At 39.8% G+C, this 14796-nt stretch overlaps 1 protein-coding gene across 6 annotated transcripts in view; it reads right to left on the bottom strand.

Annotated features, from left to right (window-relative positions):
• Positions 1-14796, bottom strand: part of CSTPP1 (centriolar satellite-associated tubulin polyglutamylase complex regulator 1) — an 81644-nt gene that overhangs the window by 66039 nt on the left and 809 nt on the right. For all 6 annotated transcript variants that reach the window (XM_065635065.1, XM_065635064.1, XM_065635060.1 and 3 more), the window contains exon 2: positions 5421-5523. In XM_065635065.1, coding sequence (XP_065491137.1) covers positions 5421-5523 — 103 coding nt within the window. The remainder of the gene's footprint in view (positions 1-5420; positions 5524-14796) is intronic.

The raw sequence follows: 14796 nt of genomic DNA, 5'->3' as shown, positions 1-14796 counted from the left end.
TGACAGGGAATTTGGCACAACCTGTCAAAGCCCTAAGGACCTTCTCACTACTATTTTTGCTGTTTATACTACAATTGTACAAAGCACAGAGACAACATTCTACAATGCTAGATACTGTAAAGCACATGCAGTACAGTATCATTTCTGTCTTGAAGAGCTTACACTATCCTTGAGAACAAGACAGAACAAGTTACTGTGAAAAGGGGAAAGATGCAGAGCAGATGACAGCAAGATGATGTCTATGATAAGGCCTACATACACAGAGATTTAAAAAAAAAAAAAAGATGGATCTAAACTAGCTCTAAGAATCTCTCCTCTCTATAAGCAGATAATTCAGCTTATTTCCAGTTGCCAATTAAGGTTGTCTTCAGTAGTGGCTTATTTCTCATGGGCATCCCATCTGTCCCCTTCCTGGCCCTTCCCCCCTGCTCTAACCCTCTCAAGGGCACTGAGACCATTTTAAAGAGGAGGACATTGTTTACTCTGCAGACTTATTTAGGTAATGTGGTATAGCAGCAGAGGGCTGAACAAGCCAAAAGTTCTTCTGATACCAAAGCCTGTGTCACTGCTATTGCCAGAGAAAGCCAGGGAGCAGTATCATATTTGTCCCTGAGGAATGAGTTGAACAAATTGTTTCAGCCAATCCAGACAACAAGAGAAAATGAGGTACTTTCATTGCTAGAAGTTGATACTTCTCACCACGATAACATCTTCCTATCCAAGGATTTCAAATTATATAGCACTGGCAGTTCTGCTACTCTGAACAAAGCAAATGTTCCTTTGTGTAAAACAGGGCTCTACACGGCACAGACCTGATATTTTGAATTGTGAGGCACACAACAGATGTAAAAGCAGTATCTGATCCCCAAACCCCCCCCAAACACACACATCACAAACACCTTCTCAGACAAATATTATCGAACTGTCACACAAGATCCAGCAAGGGCACTTCAAGTTAGAGCCAGCAGAAACATCCTTTACAGAAAAAGGTGATCTCAGACATCAGTTTGCAGAGCCCAATGGAAGTAGCGATGCATCTGCAAGCTAAAAGCAAGATGTCTTTCTCAATCATGCTCCAGCTGGCAGGTGGTCAGGGAGACATTTCACGGGAAACAAATGAAAACAAGAAGTGTTTTGGGAGAAGAACATAGACAAATGCCTTTTCCTGTGTCTCTGGTTCACTTGTGTTTGGTTTATCAAACTATAAAAATGATTGGAAGAAGAGTTTCCTGTCTGAGCTATCACTGAGTAATATTTCTGAGCTTTTCAAAGAGAGTAGCACATCTACCTGTGAGCTGGAAGAGAAAGTTTCAAGCACAGGGTTAGCCCAGAAAAGCAAAAACTACGAGTAGGAAGTCTCTTGGTCAAAATTTTTTTTGCCGCTTCTTCTGGCTGAAGTGAAAAAAGCCACACAGCCTCCCTTAAAGATCCCTGAAAATATAAAGTGTGACACTACGCACGTTCCCTCTGCATGATCAAATGCTTTAGCATGAGGGCTCTGTTTTTCTTCGGCACAGGAAAGATCAAGAAAACACAATGATAAATAATGTATAGGAGGAACATGTCCCTTTAAGATATGTTGGCACGGAAGTTAGGCTGGAAGAAGTAAAGCGGCATTAGTATATAATTACACAGAGGGCTTTCAAGAGTCTGCATTTCATGGAGATTCAAAAGCAGAGCAGAGATTTCTTGGGTTTGTAATGAACGAATACCAGTAGCATTTCAGCATATCTATAAAATCAAGACTAGCCCTAAGAGAGGCATAATTTAGCTAAACGCTAAAAGATGTGGATTAATTGGCAGAATGGTGATTGATTCCTATTCCTGTAAGAGTCAGGAGTGACTCAGATGAGGGGAGCCTCAAGGAACTCCCAAGACTGAAAGCAGATGTCCAGCTGATTGGGACAAATGAACAATGGAATAAAACAGGAGAAAAAGTATCCTTGAAGACTAAAAATATTCCAGAAGGACAACTGCAGAGATGAAGGTCGGCCCTCTGCAATCAGCAGTCCCAGTGCTAGGCTGTGGATAGCAATGGAATGCATGCCCAACTTCATTTCCTAGAAACAACTAGAAACACTCATTGCCTGCAAAACACTTAATGCTTGATCCATATAGAGCTACATGACCCTGTAATTTTCAGCTCTGAAACTTCACTAGGGTAAGGTAAACCCCAACAAAATTTTCTTAATTACCCATAAAAATAGTTGATATAACAGGCACAAAGATTCAAAGTGCAATACGTGATGGAAAGGCCGTGATTGCTCTTCAGTGGTGAATACAGCAAGAGAAGCCCGTGGAACACCGCTCTATTGAAAAGTGTGCCCTCTGGGAAGAGTTTGGAGAATATCTAACACCCATCCTTGATACACTGATTTCATTATTTCTGGTAAGTTACAGAAGTCATTATTTTAATCCCACAGACACTTTAAAAAAACCCCACAAAACCAAAAGCAAACAAAAAAACCCCACCTCACTTGCTTGGGCCTACCTGCTAGCTTTCTAAACCCTGGGCTTGGTCTCTTATTTTAAGTGAGTATAAATAGGGAAAGCACAACGTGAAAAACTGGACACCCTAATACCAAGGCCCTTCATCTCAAATCATTGCAGCACACTTCAAAATATGCACATGCCAATCCTCTCACTTAGAATAACCTAGAACAAGGAAGACACTGGGCAAGTGCACACAAACCTTCTGGAATCTCACAAGTTATCTTTGAGTTTGAAGATACTGAAAGTAAAGATAAAAATCGAGATCCGGTTTATTTGCTTGACAGAGCAATACAAAGCCAGCGTAGCCTTCAAAGCACAGCCTGAACAAATGTTGACAGTTGTTTGGATGAAAAGAAATCTGTTGGGCAGTGAGGGCTCACCACTAAGTTCAGAGAGTCAGAACGTATGACACCTCCATAATAGGAAACTTTGTATTTTGAGTCTGCCTACATCCATATTGCCAATCAGTTATTCTCTACATAAAGAATCCCACATTTCAAATCTTAAGAGTTTCACAGCTCTCAAAATTACTAAGCCAGTTTGTACTTTGGCACAGGGACACAGTTTGATCTGCTAAACTCCAGACACACTATAAAAGAAAAAATGAAAAAAAAGAAAAAAAAAGCCACTGTAGAAATTCACATTTTCTTTGAAAATAAATGGGAAAAACACAATCTCCAGCACCTAAGTCAATCAGAGGATTGTGCTCTATCTTGACAGTTTTGTTTGTTATAATGATCTTGAATTACTATTTATTCGTTCAAAGGTAGAAGAGGAATAGAAAGCGAAAAAGAAGGGGTTATTATGTCATGACGAAGTATTACTATAGAGAAGCAATATGAGCAGTTTCAAAAGGTGTGGAAGACCTCTTTGCTCACCATTTAATTTTTTCAGTATATATGATCAGAAGTTTAGAAAAGGCTCTGAGGTAACAGTTTGAAAGCAGGTACAAAACAAATCCGATCTGGAGAGATGCCTGAATAGCAATTTCACGTGGGTATTTCAGAGCCACCTTGCCTTCAACTCTGGTAAAGAAATCTCGTTGGTGGGTGGAGGTCATTGTAGTCATGCTCCTTATCTCCCTTAAGCTTTTGTTTACTGACTATTTGTTCAGCTGACTAATCTCAGCATTACTTTCTGTGGAAACTCACTTATATCAGATGGAGTACCATGATTCCCAGTCACATCGAGTGCACAGGTTGTACCTTCATTTGTCTCCAAAACTTACTCGCAGTGATTAATTCTCTGCAAACCTCACTTAACAGTGACCACTGCAACTTGTTCAGAATATGGAAGTATACTGTTCATTGGTTTGTATAGTAAGAGTTTCATTCCTGATATTATGCATTTTTTAACTTTGGTAGTCGACAAAGAGGGAATGCATTTTGAGAGTTTAAGCTACTTCATATAAACGACAACAAAAAATACCACTCTCCTTATAAAATCCATGTAGTAACAAGTATTTGCTTCTAAAATAGATTTCTGAGGTCTTTTAAAGTTAGTATTCATTCTAGTTACACTAAGCCACAGACAAATGTTAAGAATAAAACTAAACAGCCTTAAAAAACTTATTCTTTTAGCAAAATTGCCTTTTTGCTGTTTTGCATGGGTCTTACAGATTTTGCAACATGGACGATTCATGCCAAGCGAAAGCTGGAAGTACTCTGTTGAGAGCAAAAGAGATAAGGTACTACCAAGAAACCATGTTTTCTTGTTATAATGCCATATACCTAAAAGATCCATTATATAAAGAGATGTAGCAAGATGGCCTGTATATTACCTCCTCTGCCAAGATGGTCAAAACCATGCTAGTCTTGAACTGCTTGTTACCCTATCTCAAAAAGAAAAAAAAAAAGCAGCAAGCTTCTCAGACTTTATCTTAGTTACTCATTTACTAGTGACAATCTCGGTTGTTTAAAAGTTAAAATGTTCCTGGGGCAAGAAAATATAATGCAAGCTGTCCAATCAACCAACTAGCAAGTTAGGTCTTCTTTGGAGATTAGATGGACTCCAAAGTGCAGGAAAAAATGAAATTAAGTAACAAAATTTAAAAAAAACCAAACAACCAAACAGAAAAACATGCAAAACCCCCTGAAACTGTGGTCAATTGAGAAAGAAAGCTATTCCTATGCTTTGAATTCTTCTTCCACTGCTGTAGTACAGAGATTGTTGTGAAATATTCTGCACATTGCTTGCTTCCTTTCCTGTTATCATTTTCTGAGGCAAATCAAGGAAAGATTTTCAAATGGGCATCAAAAGACAGAAATATACAACCACTGCAAGCACATGCATTACCAACAGATCTTTAATGAAACTGCCTGGAAGAGTTTTAGGCATTGTGCAAGACATCATCAGGTTGGCAAAACATACAGCATTCAGCTGAGTCAACATCAACAACACTAAAGACCAGCACACAGTTTTTCTTCTCCAAAAAATCTTTCCAAATTAGTAGGAAGAGATGACCTGTCCTAATTATTATGTTCATTACTTAAGGACTTACACAGGTTATAAGGGAGGAAGAGGAACTATATTAAAGCATTTAACGGGACAACAATCACACGAGACAAAACAGTTCATATTCATGCTCAGAAAAAGGAAGAATGAGTGCTTCTGAAACCAGAAGCGGTCTCTGCTTTTGATACTAACAGCCCTGACTAAGGCAAGCAGAATTTGGTTTTCTATATGCTTTTAAAAGCTATGTCCCGCAAAGCGACTGCTTCACATGAATGTTTGTAATAGGAGAGGTACTGAACTGTATGAAACCCGTGCACGTTTCTGAAACATGCTCAGGCAGCCCTTGGCTAACCCAGTGAAATCCAGCATTCACAACATAATCAGCATGTGTCCAGTTTCATTCTCCATGTACCCTGCCTGTTTCCAAAGCCCCCCTCAGGCTGGCCCTATTGGCAGTATCCTGATGTACTTACTATTCAGTGAAGAACCTGGCAATGCCATACTGACTAATATCTTCTCTGTTCTCCAGCAGCTGGCTCACTGCATCCTCCATGTACGTGAGGACATGTCTTTGAGCTGCAAATAAAAGACAGTAAGAGACAGAAATTAGAATACAAGGGGCCTGCAAAGCCCAGAGCCGGGCCAACCTAGTTGTGTGCCTTACACAACAAGCATTTGCTCCCTCAGTTAAAGAGTAGAGGTTTCAGTCTCCCAGATATGGACAGTAAAATTCCTGACCTAAATCCTGCTTTCTTTCCTTGCAATACAGAGTTAGTCATTAACAGTGCTGACCCTTTTTAAAAATCCCCCAAGATTCTGGAAGTAAAGAAAGAGAAGGAGCAGTGGGACTGTCCTGCTGGAAAACGTTTACTCAAAAGGAGTTTCTGATCTCTGTGCTGAGATGCAGCCATCTTTCTTCTACAGATGGTCAACGCCATACCTACGAGGATGTTGCAGAGCTTTAGGTGTTCCCTGCCCTTCCCTTTTTACGAAAGCCAAATAGCTCTAAGGTTGTTCTGTAAAGCTTTTTTCCTAAAGGTGCAAATAAAAGTACATCTGTTTCCATACAAGCATTAGTGAATGTTCTTGGAGTGGCAGGTGGGGAACAGGTCTCAATGCCAAGAGAGATTTACATTGCTCAACAGTCAGTCTCAAATAACTGCCTAAACCAAACAGAAGGAAATTTCAGAGGTGGTGGATCTGCCAGTACCCAGGCACAGGATGCCACTCACTTATGAGACTTCTGAGTAGGGATAGTTTGGTACAACACAAACCATTTTGCTGCTTCTGCAGGGGGCAGACTCCGTACGAATCAAGCATTTGCCAGGGAGGAAGCAACACAGATTTGCCACTGAACCGCTTTGATGTTTTTGGCTAGAAACCAAGCTGAAGCAACAAAGAGCCGAGTCTGAGGTGATGCGCCAGCTACCACACAGTACACTTTCCAAATCCACAAGTTCAACAATCAGAAGACAAGTCACAACGAACCCAGGAAAATTGTTCCTAACCTGGAAAGCACACAAACCCTGTTCCCAAAGCACACACCTCCATTCTAAACACGTATGCTACTGCGCCTTTGCAAGTAGTGTCGTGTCCTAAAAAGAGCAGGAGAAAACCCTTAGGGGATATAGGAAAGGCAAAAGCTGTTCTTGCTCCTTGCCAATCTGCTCCAGACTTGGCAGCATCACCCCTTACCAGCAACTGGCCAACCTCAGACTCACATCAATATTCTTCAAACCATTTTAATTTGTGCTTAATATCCTGGTAAGCACCAAGCCTGCGCCACTTGATACACAGCATGGAAGTCCCTTTCATCTTAGTGTGGGGCAGGTGGACTTCAAGAGAGGCCCGGAAATGATTATTCCCAGTGGGTACAGTGATTAAAAGTATGTAAGTATGAACATTGATTGCTATCAGGGGATTTCTCTGCCTAGAACACTTTTCAGGACAATGGTAAAATTGGTTAAGCACACCCTGGAAAATACTTTGCAGCTGATAGCAAAATGGTGAGCCAAAGGTTCAAAGATATTATCTGGCACTAAAAGATATAGGGCGTAGCTTTATTTCATTATTTTAATGCAAAGGAATAAATTTAATTTATGTGAGCGATTAAAGAAAAATAGCTCTGCGCACCTGTGTCCCCTGAGGGAGGAATGAGTCGTGCAGCTCAGTCACAGGCTCAAGATAACAGCAACCGGGTAACTTTATTCCAGCCCATTCTTCCTCCCTCTTCATTCTGCAGCCCATCTCGTGCTCAGAAACTGGCTGCCCGGGCCCCTCTTGAGCAGTCAGTGGTACGACATTAAGCCAGAGAACAGTCCACTCACCTCAGCCTGCAATAAGCTTTTGCTCAACTGCAAAACCATTCTCAAAACTTTGTGGGGAACTATACACTCCTCCTTTCGTAAAATAATGCCTATCAATGAAACAGGCATTTGTTATTTTGCTTCTTTAGAGTCATTAATCTCTCCCGTAAAAGCCTATGGGAATAGACCGGCACGGTCCCACAGCACAATGGGGCTGACCTCTGTAACAAATACCTTTGGGTCTGCTCCTGGAGAATAAATTAACTTTCAACACAGAATTTCAGACATTCCTGTCACACTTAAAAACATACACAAATATATATGGGTCACTGTTGAATACAGTCGATAGTGAAAGGGTATTTCTGTTAAGTTTTTGCTTCATGGCCTAAGGATCCTGGCAAAGAACCTCTCTCCCTGCTGCCCAGAAGGTACGTAGAGGCGTAGAGGAGGAAGAAATTGGTGAGGTAGAAGCTGAAAGAAAACAGCATTTGCAATCCCCTTGAGAAGTTCCTCTTTTTGGCTCTCCAGCTGCTGTGCTGTTTTCCAGGTAGCACAGCTCACACTGCCAAGGCAAATTCCAGCTCTGGCTTCCTGCTCGCTGCCTGCCCAGTTCCGTGGAATGGTACAAGCAGTATGTTTTACAACCCAACCAACTCTACCCTACACAGAAAAGTCATGGAATAAAATTTAATTTGCAGGCAGGTCCTAGCAGGCCAGAGAGGCGAAATAAAGTGCCAGGAGTCTGGTTATAGCAAAATAGTAGTTCCATAATTTATAGAAATGGTACTTTCCATAACAAACACTGGAATCATACTGGAACATTAACTATTTATGCCAGCAGAGTTTAAAGTCTGTGAAGTCCTGTGCAAAATAAATGAGATGATTCATACATTTTAATAGTTTTTGAAAATTCATGGAGATAATGGTGTATTGGTATAAACGTTGCTCATATTTTGAGGCTCACTTTGCAACAATGAGGCAGCAAGTCAAAATTAGAACGTAGAGCCCAAACGCTCACACAACTCTGCTATTACAGCTTGCTGTCTCTACTCATTTTCTTCCTGATAGAATTCCAGCACACTGCAGCTTCCACGCAGGAGGAATTACAACAGGTTATCCTCAGCATTTATTTATTTATGGCTTATTGCAACAAAGGTTCTCCCCCCTGCTTGTACAAAACCTTCAAAGTTAATGGTTCATGCAACCCATGTTTACTTAAGTCTTCCCTGAAATCCCATGCAATTACCCCAAAGAGTAAGCAAGTGTGCCTGCCACACTCATTTGGTAAGCGCTATGCTTTGTTGCCAGTTTTAAAAACTACCAGGCAGCTTTCACAGATCTGACAGCGCAAGTTCACAGAGGAGCCTTCTGGCAACCCATGACCTGATGGTAAGTAGATACCCTTGTAAAGAATATCTTCATTCTTACAACTGAACCGGTAATAATGATGTTACACTTACAGCCTCTGTCCAATCAGTAGCAAAACGTACAGTACAGCTCCTTCAGAACTGGCTACTGCAGCACCCGGGAGAATGGCCTCTGCTGGTGTTGCCCCCATGCTGACACGCTCACACTGCACCATCACTCACGCCCAATGCGAATTTTGCAATCAATGCACTTTTGGCTCAGAACTAAATTCAGGGATGAACAGTGGCTGTTCAATTCAAGCATGGCCAGACCACGTCATATAAATCTCCAACTTGCAAGTCAAAGGCAAAACGAAGACTATATTCACAACCAATCCACAATCTCTATGGACTTCGCAACAGATTAGACAATCACAATTTATTCCATTTTGCCATAACTGCAGCAAATCATTTTTGCATGTGTATTTAAAAGAGTAAAAACAGTCCTTTTATAAGCCACCAAATGACTTGTTTCAATCTTCTTATGAAAACAAACAATCCACTAATTCATAAGTTTGATTACAAATATTGTAAGAACAAGCTCTGATACTTGAAAAATCTTGAAAGAAAAGGAAAATTTAATGCAAATAATATCATTGCATGCGACAAAATACATGCACTGAAATCCTCAAAGCCAGAAACTCAAGAGGAAGTAAGGAAATAATGTCATCTTTAAGTAACAATATTGCATATATGTAATGTTTGTATTATCAGCAGTGCTCAGGAACGGAGAGGTTTAAGACCTTGGAAGTGCCACAGTTCTATTTGTGTCCATTATGCAATACCTACTTCAGCACATATTGGCAATATGATTCCATTAACCACACTATTTTTGCACCTCAGTTTCCCAGTTTCACAGCTGAGATACATCTCCCTGATGCTACATCAGTAAGAAGCTTCTCTTTCCAAGAAGTCTGCCTGCTCTCAAAGGCAGAGAAGTATATCAGCACACTTACCAAGAAGCAATGCTGCATATCATACTTGAAAGGAATAGCCATAAAAATAGCAGCAGATGCTGCAAAAGAAAAATAAAGTGCACCAAACTAGCATGATTGGAATAAACTGCTATTGGATAGCAAAACATATCACATACCCTGTTTAAAGGAACAGCAGAACAGAGCCCTACAGCAGAGGTATTTATCAAATTATTATCAAATCAGCTAGCTACATTATTGCTCAACTCTTCATGAGAGAAGACTTCTGGAACATGAGCTGATTACCAAAACAATTTGTACTATATGCACATAACAGCGCATTTTGTTTGGTGGCTGATTCATCCCTGGCATAACAGAATATGTTGAAAAATCTGGAGTGGGAATTCCTGGATAATAAGACCAGCTTTTATTAACTATTTGCCTCCTCCTCAACTGAAGTGCCAAAAATACACACCACTTGGTGCAATTAACATTATGATTCATTTCAGTTATCAGAAGTTCAACAGCATAACAAACTTTAATGTATTTGGAATACTTATAGCATTTTAAAGTCTCTCAAAGTATATAAAGTAACAACTAAATACACGTTCAGAATTTATTCTAAACTGAAGCTTAACTAAGGACACTACTGTATTACACACAGTGGAAAGACATATCTATACTAACATGAAATTAATTTCATGCAAATATTACCAAAACAATAATTATGCAAGAGGGACTAGTAAGGATACAAACTGCAAGAACAAAATCATGTCATCTCTGGAAGTTTTTCCAGCGCTAATTGTCCTTCATGATGCTCTTTTTCAACTTTTCAGACATCACTAAGGAATGGCCTGAGCAAGAGAAGTATGTAAACAAAATAAATAATCAACCTAAAAGCTAAATCACTGTACAGCTGTAGTTCCTTCCAGCTTTGCACAGCTTCGCAGTGCAAGTTCCTATTAATCCTCAAACATATTTTTTTTGAAGGGCAGAACACGTAATGAAGTACAAGTAAACCTTGTCATATCAGAGATAACACTGCAATGCAAGACATGCACTGTTACTCAGGAACATGCAAAGTGGCCACACAGCAAAACTATATTGTATTTTGTATGCTCACAGTTTCAAAACCACTTTTAACAAAAAATTTAAGAAATGTTTCAGTTTACAATTTAATCTTGACCATAACTGAAAATTTTTTCAAACAGTTAATCAGTATATTAATCACAAACCATGACATTGTACTCTTTCTGTTTGCATTCCTGAGGCTGCAGAGACTGACTTAATTGCCCAAGGCCCTCCAACAGACCACCTCCTGCAAGATGTTGTACAGCTGCTAGAAATCACCACCTCACCAATGCAAAATTGTTGATCTTGAAAAAAAATAATCTGAATTTAGGCAGCGTATTACTAACCTCATGGACATAACTGTCATTCCAGCTTGTTATAAGGCATTAAGTAGCCTGATGTTTCCCTACCTATTCATACTCAAACACAGAAGGACTGTGTACTCTCCAGTTCTGAAAATCTACATAGATCAGGATTAGATTTCACCTGTTACCTTTCAAGTTAAGGTGGAAGTCCTGTAGTGCAACAGCAGGTTTGGGAATGAAACCTCCATCTTTTGGGGAAAGCACTAGACTGAGTCTAAGAAGATTCAAACTTGAATAACATTTCTACAAGCAAATTCTTACACATCAGTGGGGAAGTCATTCATCTTCCACATTGCAGTTCTCCTATCTGTATAATAGAGCAAGAAATTGAAAAATAAAATAAAATGAAATGAAATAATAAAATAAAATAACATGCATTCTCTTGATTCTATGAGTCTCTTGTCAGACCATAAGCTGTTTCAGCCAGAGTGCCTCATAGGAGCTCATCAAATATCTAGACGAAGAGGTGATTCAGTGTCAGCTGAGATGTCTGGATAACAACGTAACCTATACACTGATTATGCTGTTAAAGAAAATGATTGCACTTGGACTTTCCAACTCAATACTTCTTAAGACTGCTCAGAAGAAGAGTAAACCCCAGGTATCTGCAAAGTCTTTACGCAACTGAAGTTCTCTGCTGGGAGCTACTCAGTATTGTAAAAGCGCCAATACTGCGAACATTCTTCCTAATCATGAAGCCCAAGACCGCTTACAAGAGAGATGAGGAAACATGACCACGTTTCTGACACTTAATAGTCCCACGCTTTACTGGTAAGGCACTTCTCTAACAGAGTATTTATGTTCTTATGTATCTTATATTGGCAATGGAAGAAAAGAAAGCACATCCTGGAGTTTGGGAGTGGAGGAGGGCAGAATCCAGAGGAAAATAAAAGCTCAGAAATTTGTAATAATCTACTGCATTTTCTCCATAACAGAAAAGGGAGAGGAGCGAGGGATTAAATTTGAAGCTTCAGAAGACAGCTGCATAAGTAGAACAATACACTAAGCACTCCATTGCCTGCTATAAATAACTGAGCAATCACCAGTTATTAAACCATAATGAGGAACGCATGGAAAAGTGTCCCAAATAGGCCTCATTTTGCCTACTGTAGTTTCAGTCTCATCCATCAAATGAGAAACACATTTTCATCACTGTCCCCAAACACCAAATGTTGTTTATTCAGTGAAAATACTGTTTAAAATGTCCTGCTTTTTATAACATTTTCACTGTAGTGTTTCTGCCAGCACTGCAGACCTCATCTGCTTTCCTATTCACTGAGTATCAGTCATGTTTCTTCTACCTACTGTCTCACAATCATTGTGGCATTGAGGTGTGTTGCCAAGATTTTTATTTCCTAGGAACTCTGCTGTACCAAAGATTTGCAATTATTTTTCATCTTAAGTGAATGCTTAACTCTCTCCCTGTTCACTTCCGCTTTTATTTCCCTCTTAGCATCAAAATTGGATGTGGAAGAATCATCTCAAATGGGAAAAAAGAAAAAGTAATGCAGCAAGTAGCATGTAATGTTATTTTGGACACTCATTTTATTTGTTGGTCTGGTTTTGGTATCAAAAAGGAGAAAAAGAGGTTAGATGAAGTTTGCCCATTCCAGATCAGAAAAGACAGTGCCATCTGATCTGAGAGACTCAGAGAATACTTTATGTGGCAGACTGGGGCAACACAATTTCAGAATGAAATTACAGAAAGTGAAACTTATCACAGTTGCTTACAACCTCACATCAGACAACTATATCAACAAGACGGTAAGGCACACAATAGAACAAATCCAAAGAATGGTGATTTAAGAAGGCCAGGCCAATGTAGAAAACATAAAAGCATCTTATGAAAACGTGTGGGGAGATGCATTTATTTGCGGGGGGGACAGTTGAGTTTTTTGGGGTTTTGTTTGGTTGGTTTTTAACCAATTTCCTACTACTTACACATAATTCATTAAGTAGGATCTGTGAGCAGTGTGGTAAATTACAAAATCTCATAAAGACAAAAACATTGTTATTGGTAACATTTGCAGCTAATAACAATACCATCACGTAGCAGACACTTTTTCCCCCCTCAAACAGACAACAGATATTGCAACCTAAACAGAAGGACATACTAAGTGATCAACAGAACAGGCCCTTATACAAGTTATTGCTCAACCTGACATGCTCACATGTCTTTTTGTGACCCCAATCTCAGAATAACTTGGAAGGTTTTACAAAATGAAAAGGGAATGGCAGATCAGCCTGTGGAATGGAGATAAAAGAAGGCTCACTTTAAGTAGGTTAATAAAGCTGCTTGCACCAAACTGCCTTGCACATCTCTTAGAAGTCTCATTTCTCAACTTCAGATGGGAGACAGAAAAATGGTTTACTTTTACACTTTAAGAATTTTTAGTCTGCTTCCTAGATTTTTTGAGTGATTCAATTCTTACTCACAAGTTTCACACAAGTAAAAGGTAAGTGCTTATCCACAAAGATGATTAAGGGAGTGGAGTATCTCCCTTATGAGGAAAGGCTGAGGGAGCTGGGTCTCTTTAGCTTGGAGAAGAGGAGACTGAGGGGTGACCTCATCAATGTTTATAAATATATAAAGGGTGGGTGTCACGAGGATGGAGCCAGGCTCTTCTCGGTGACAACCAACAGTAAGACAAGGGGTAATGGGTTCAAGCTGGAACACAAGAGGTTCCACTTAAATTTGAGAAGAAACTTCTTCTCAGTGAGGGTGATGGAACACTGGAACAGGCTGCCCAGGGAGGTTGTGGATTCTCCTTCTCTGGAGAAATTCAAAACCCGCCTGGATGCCTTCCTGTGTAACCTCACCTAGGTGTTCCTGCTCTGGCAGGGGGATTGGACTAGATGATCTTTCGAGGTCCCTTCCAATCCCTAACATTCTGTGATTCTGTGATTCTGTGATTTCATTAAAAACAATTAAATTAAGCTAAAACTAATTTGGCTCATTGAAAAAAAAAATTGCGAGTTTCAGCCTAGAGCAACTCTGTAGAAAAGTTATGAGCCTCTCGATCAACATGTAGGTTGAAAATGCTGATGTAGTGTGATAGTGTAGCACAAAACCAAAGGGTGTATCTACATGGCACACTGCAACACTGTTCTCAAATACCTGAACTAGCTCCAGAATTGCAATTGGCAATAAGAACTTCAGCAAAGTCAGTCTCCGAAGAATCACCTCAAACAGAGCACTAAATAAACTCTTATTTCTGCCTTGAGTTTCCCTACCACAGAACAGCATTGCAGTTGCGCAGGTACGCACAAAGCACCCTTCCAGCAGCCTGGCAGCAACAGCACAAAGAGATTCTACTCTGAGACTCATTAGATCATTCCATTACTTAAAAAGTTCATCTCTCTTTAGTGCTATGCTGTGCTTTGATAGAACAGTCAGATCCCTCCTCATTGACACTATTGCTAGGCTAAACAAACCCAGCTTTTTTAGTTTCCTCCCTGCAGGACAGGTTTTCCATTTACTAGAAGCCAGCAGTGTTCCTCTAGTCTTGTTCCATTTTAACTTATCAGAGATGGCCAAATCATGGAACAACGTGCACAAACCAATCTATGCCATTTTTAACCTCTCCTTGTACAAGAAAGCCACAGTAAATTATGTATACATTTTTAACAGTTATTACCAAATAGCCTCTTGGGCCTAGAAAGTAATGGCTGAAGAGTTTCACTTCAAGAGTACCATGTTGAACACATTCCAAATGCTTACTACTTGTAATTCATCTCCTCTTTAGCAATTAAATGAAGTCATATTGACTTCATTCCATCCTAATTA

Source organism: Caloenas nicobarica, chromosome 5 (genome assembly GCF_036013445.1).
Source record: "Caloenas nicobarica isolate bCalNic1 chromosome 5, bCalNic1.hap1, whole genome shotgun sequence".
Taxonomy (NCBI): Eukaryota; Metazoa; Chordata; class Aves; order Columbiformes; family Columbidae; genus Caloenas; species Caloenas nicobarica.
This window is presented reverse-complemented; position numbering and strand designations above follow the sequence as displayed.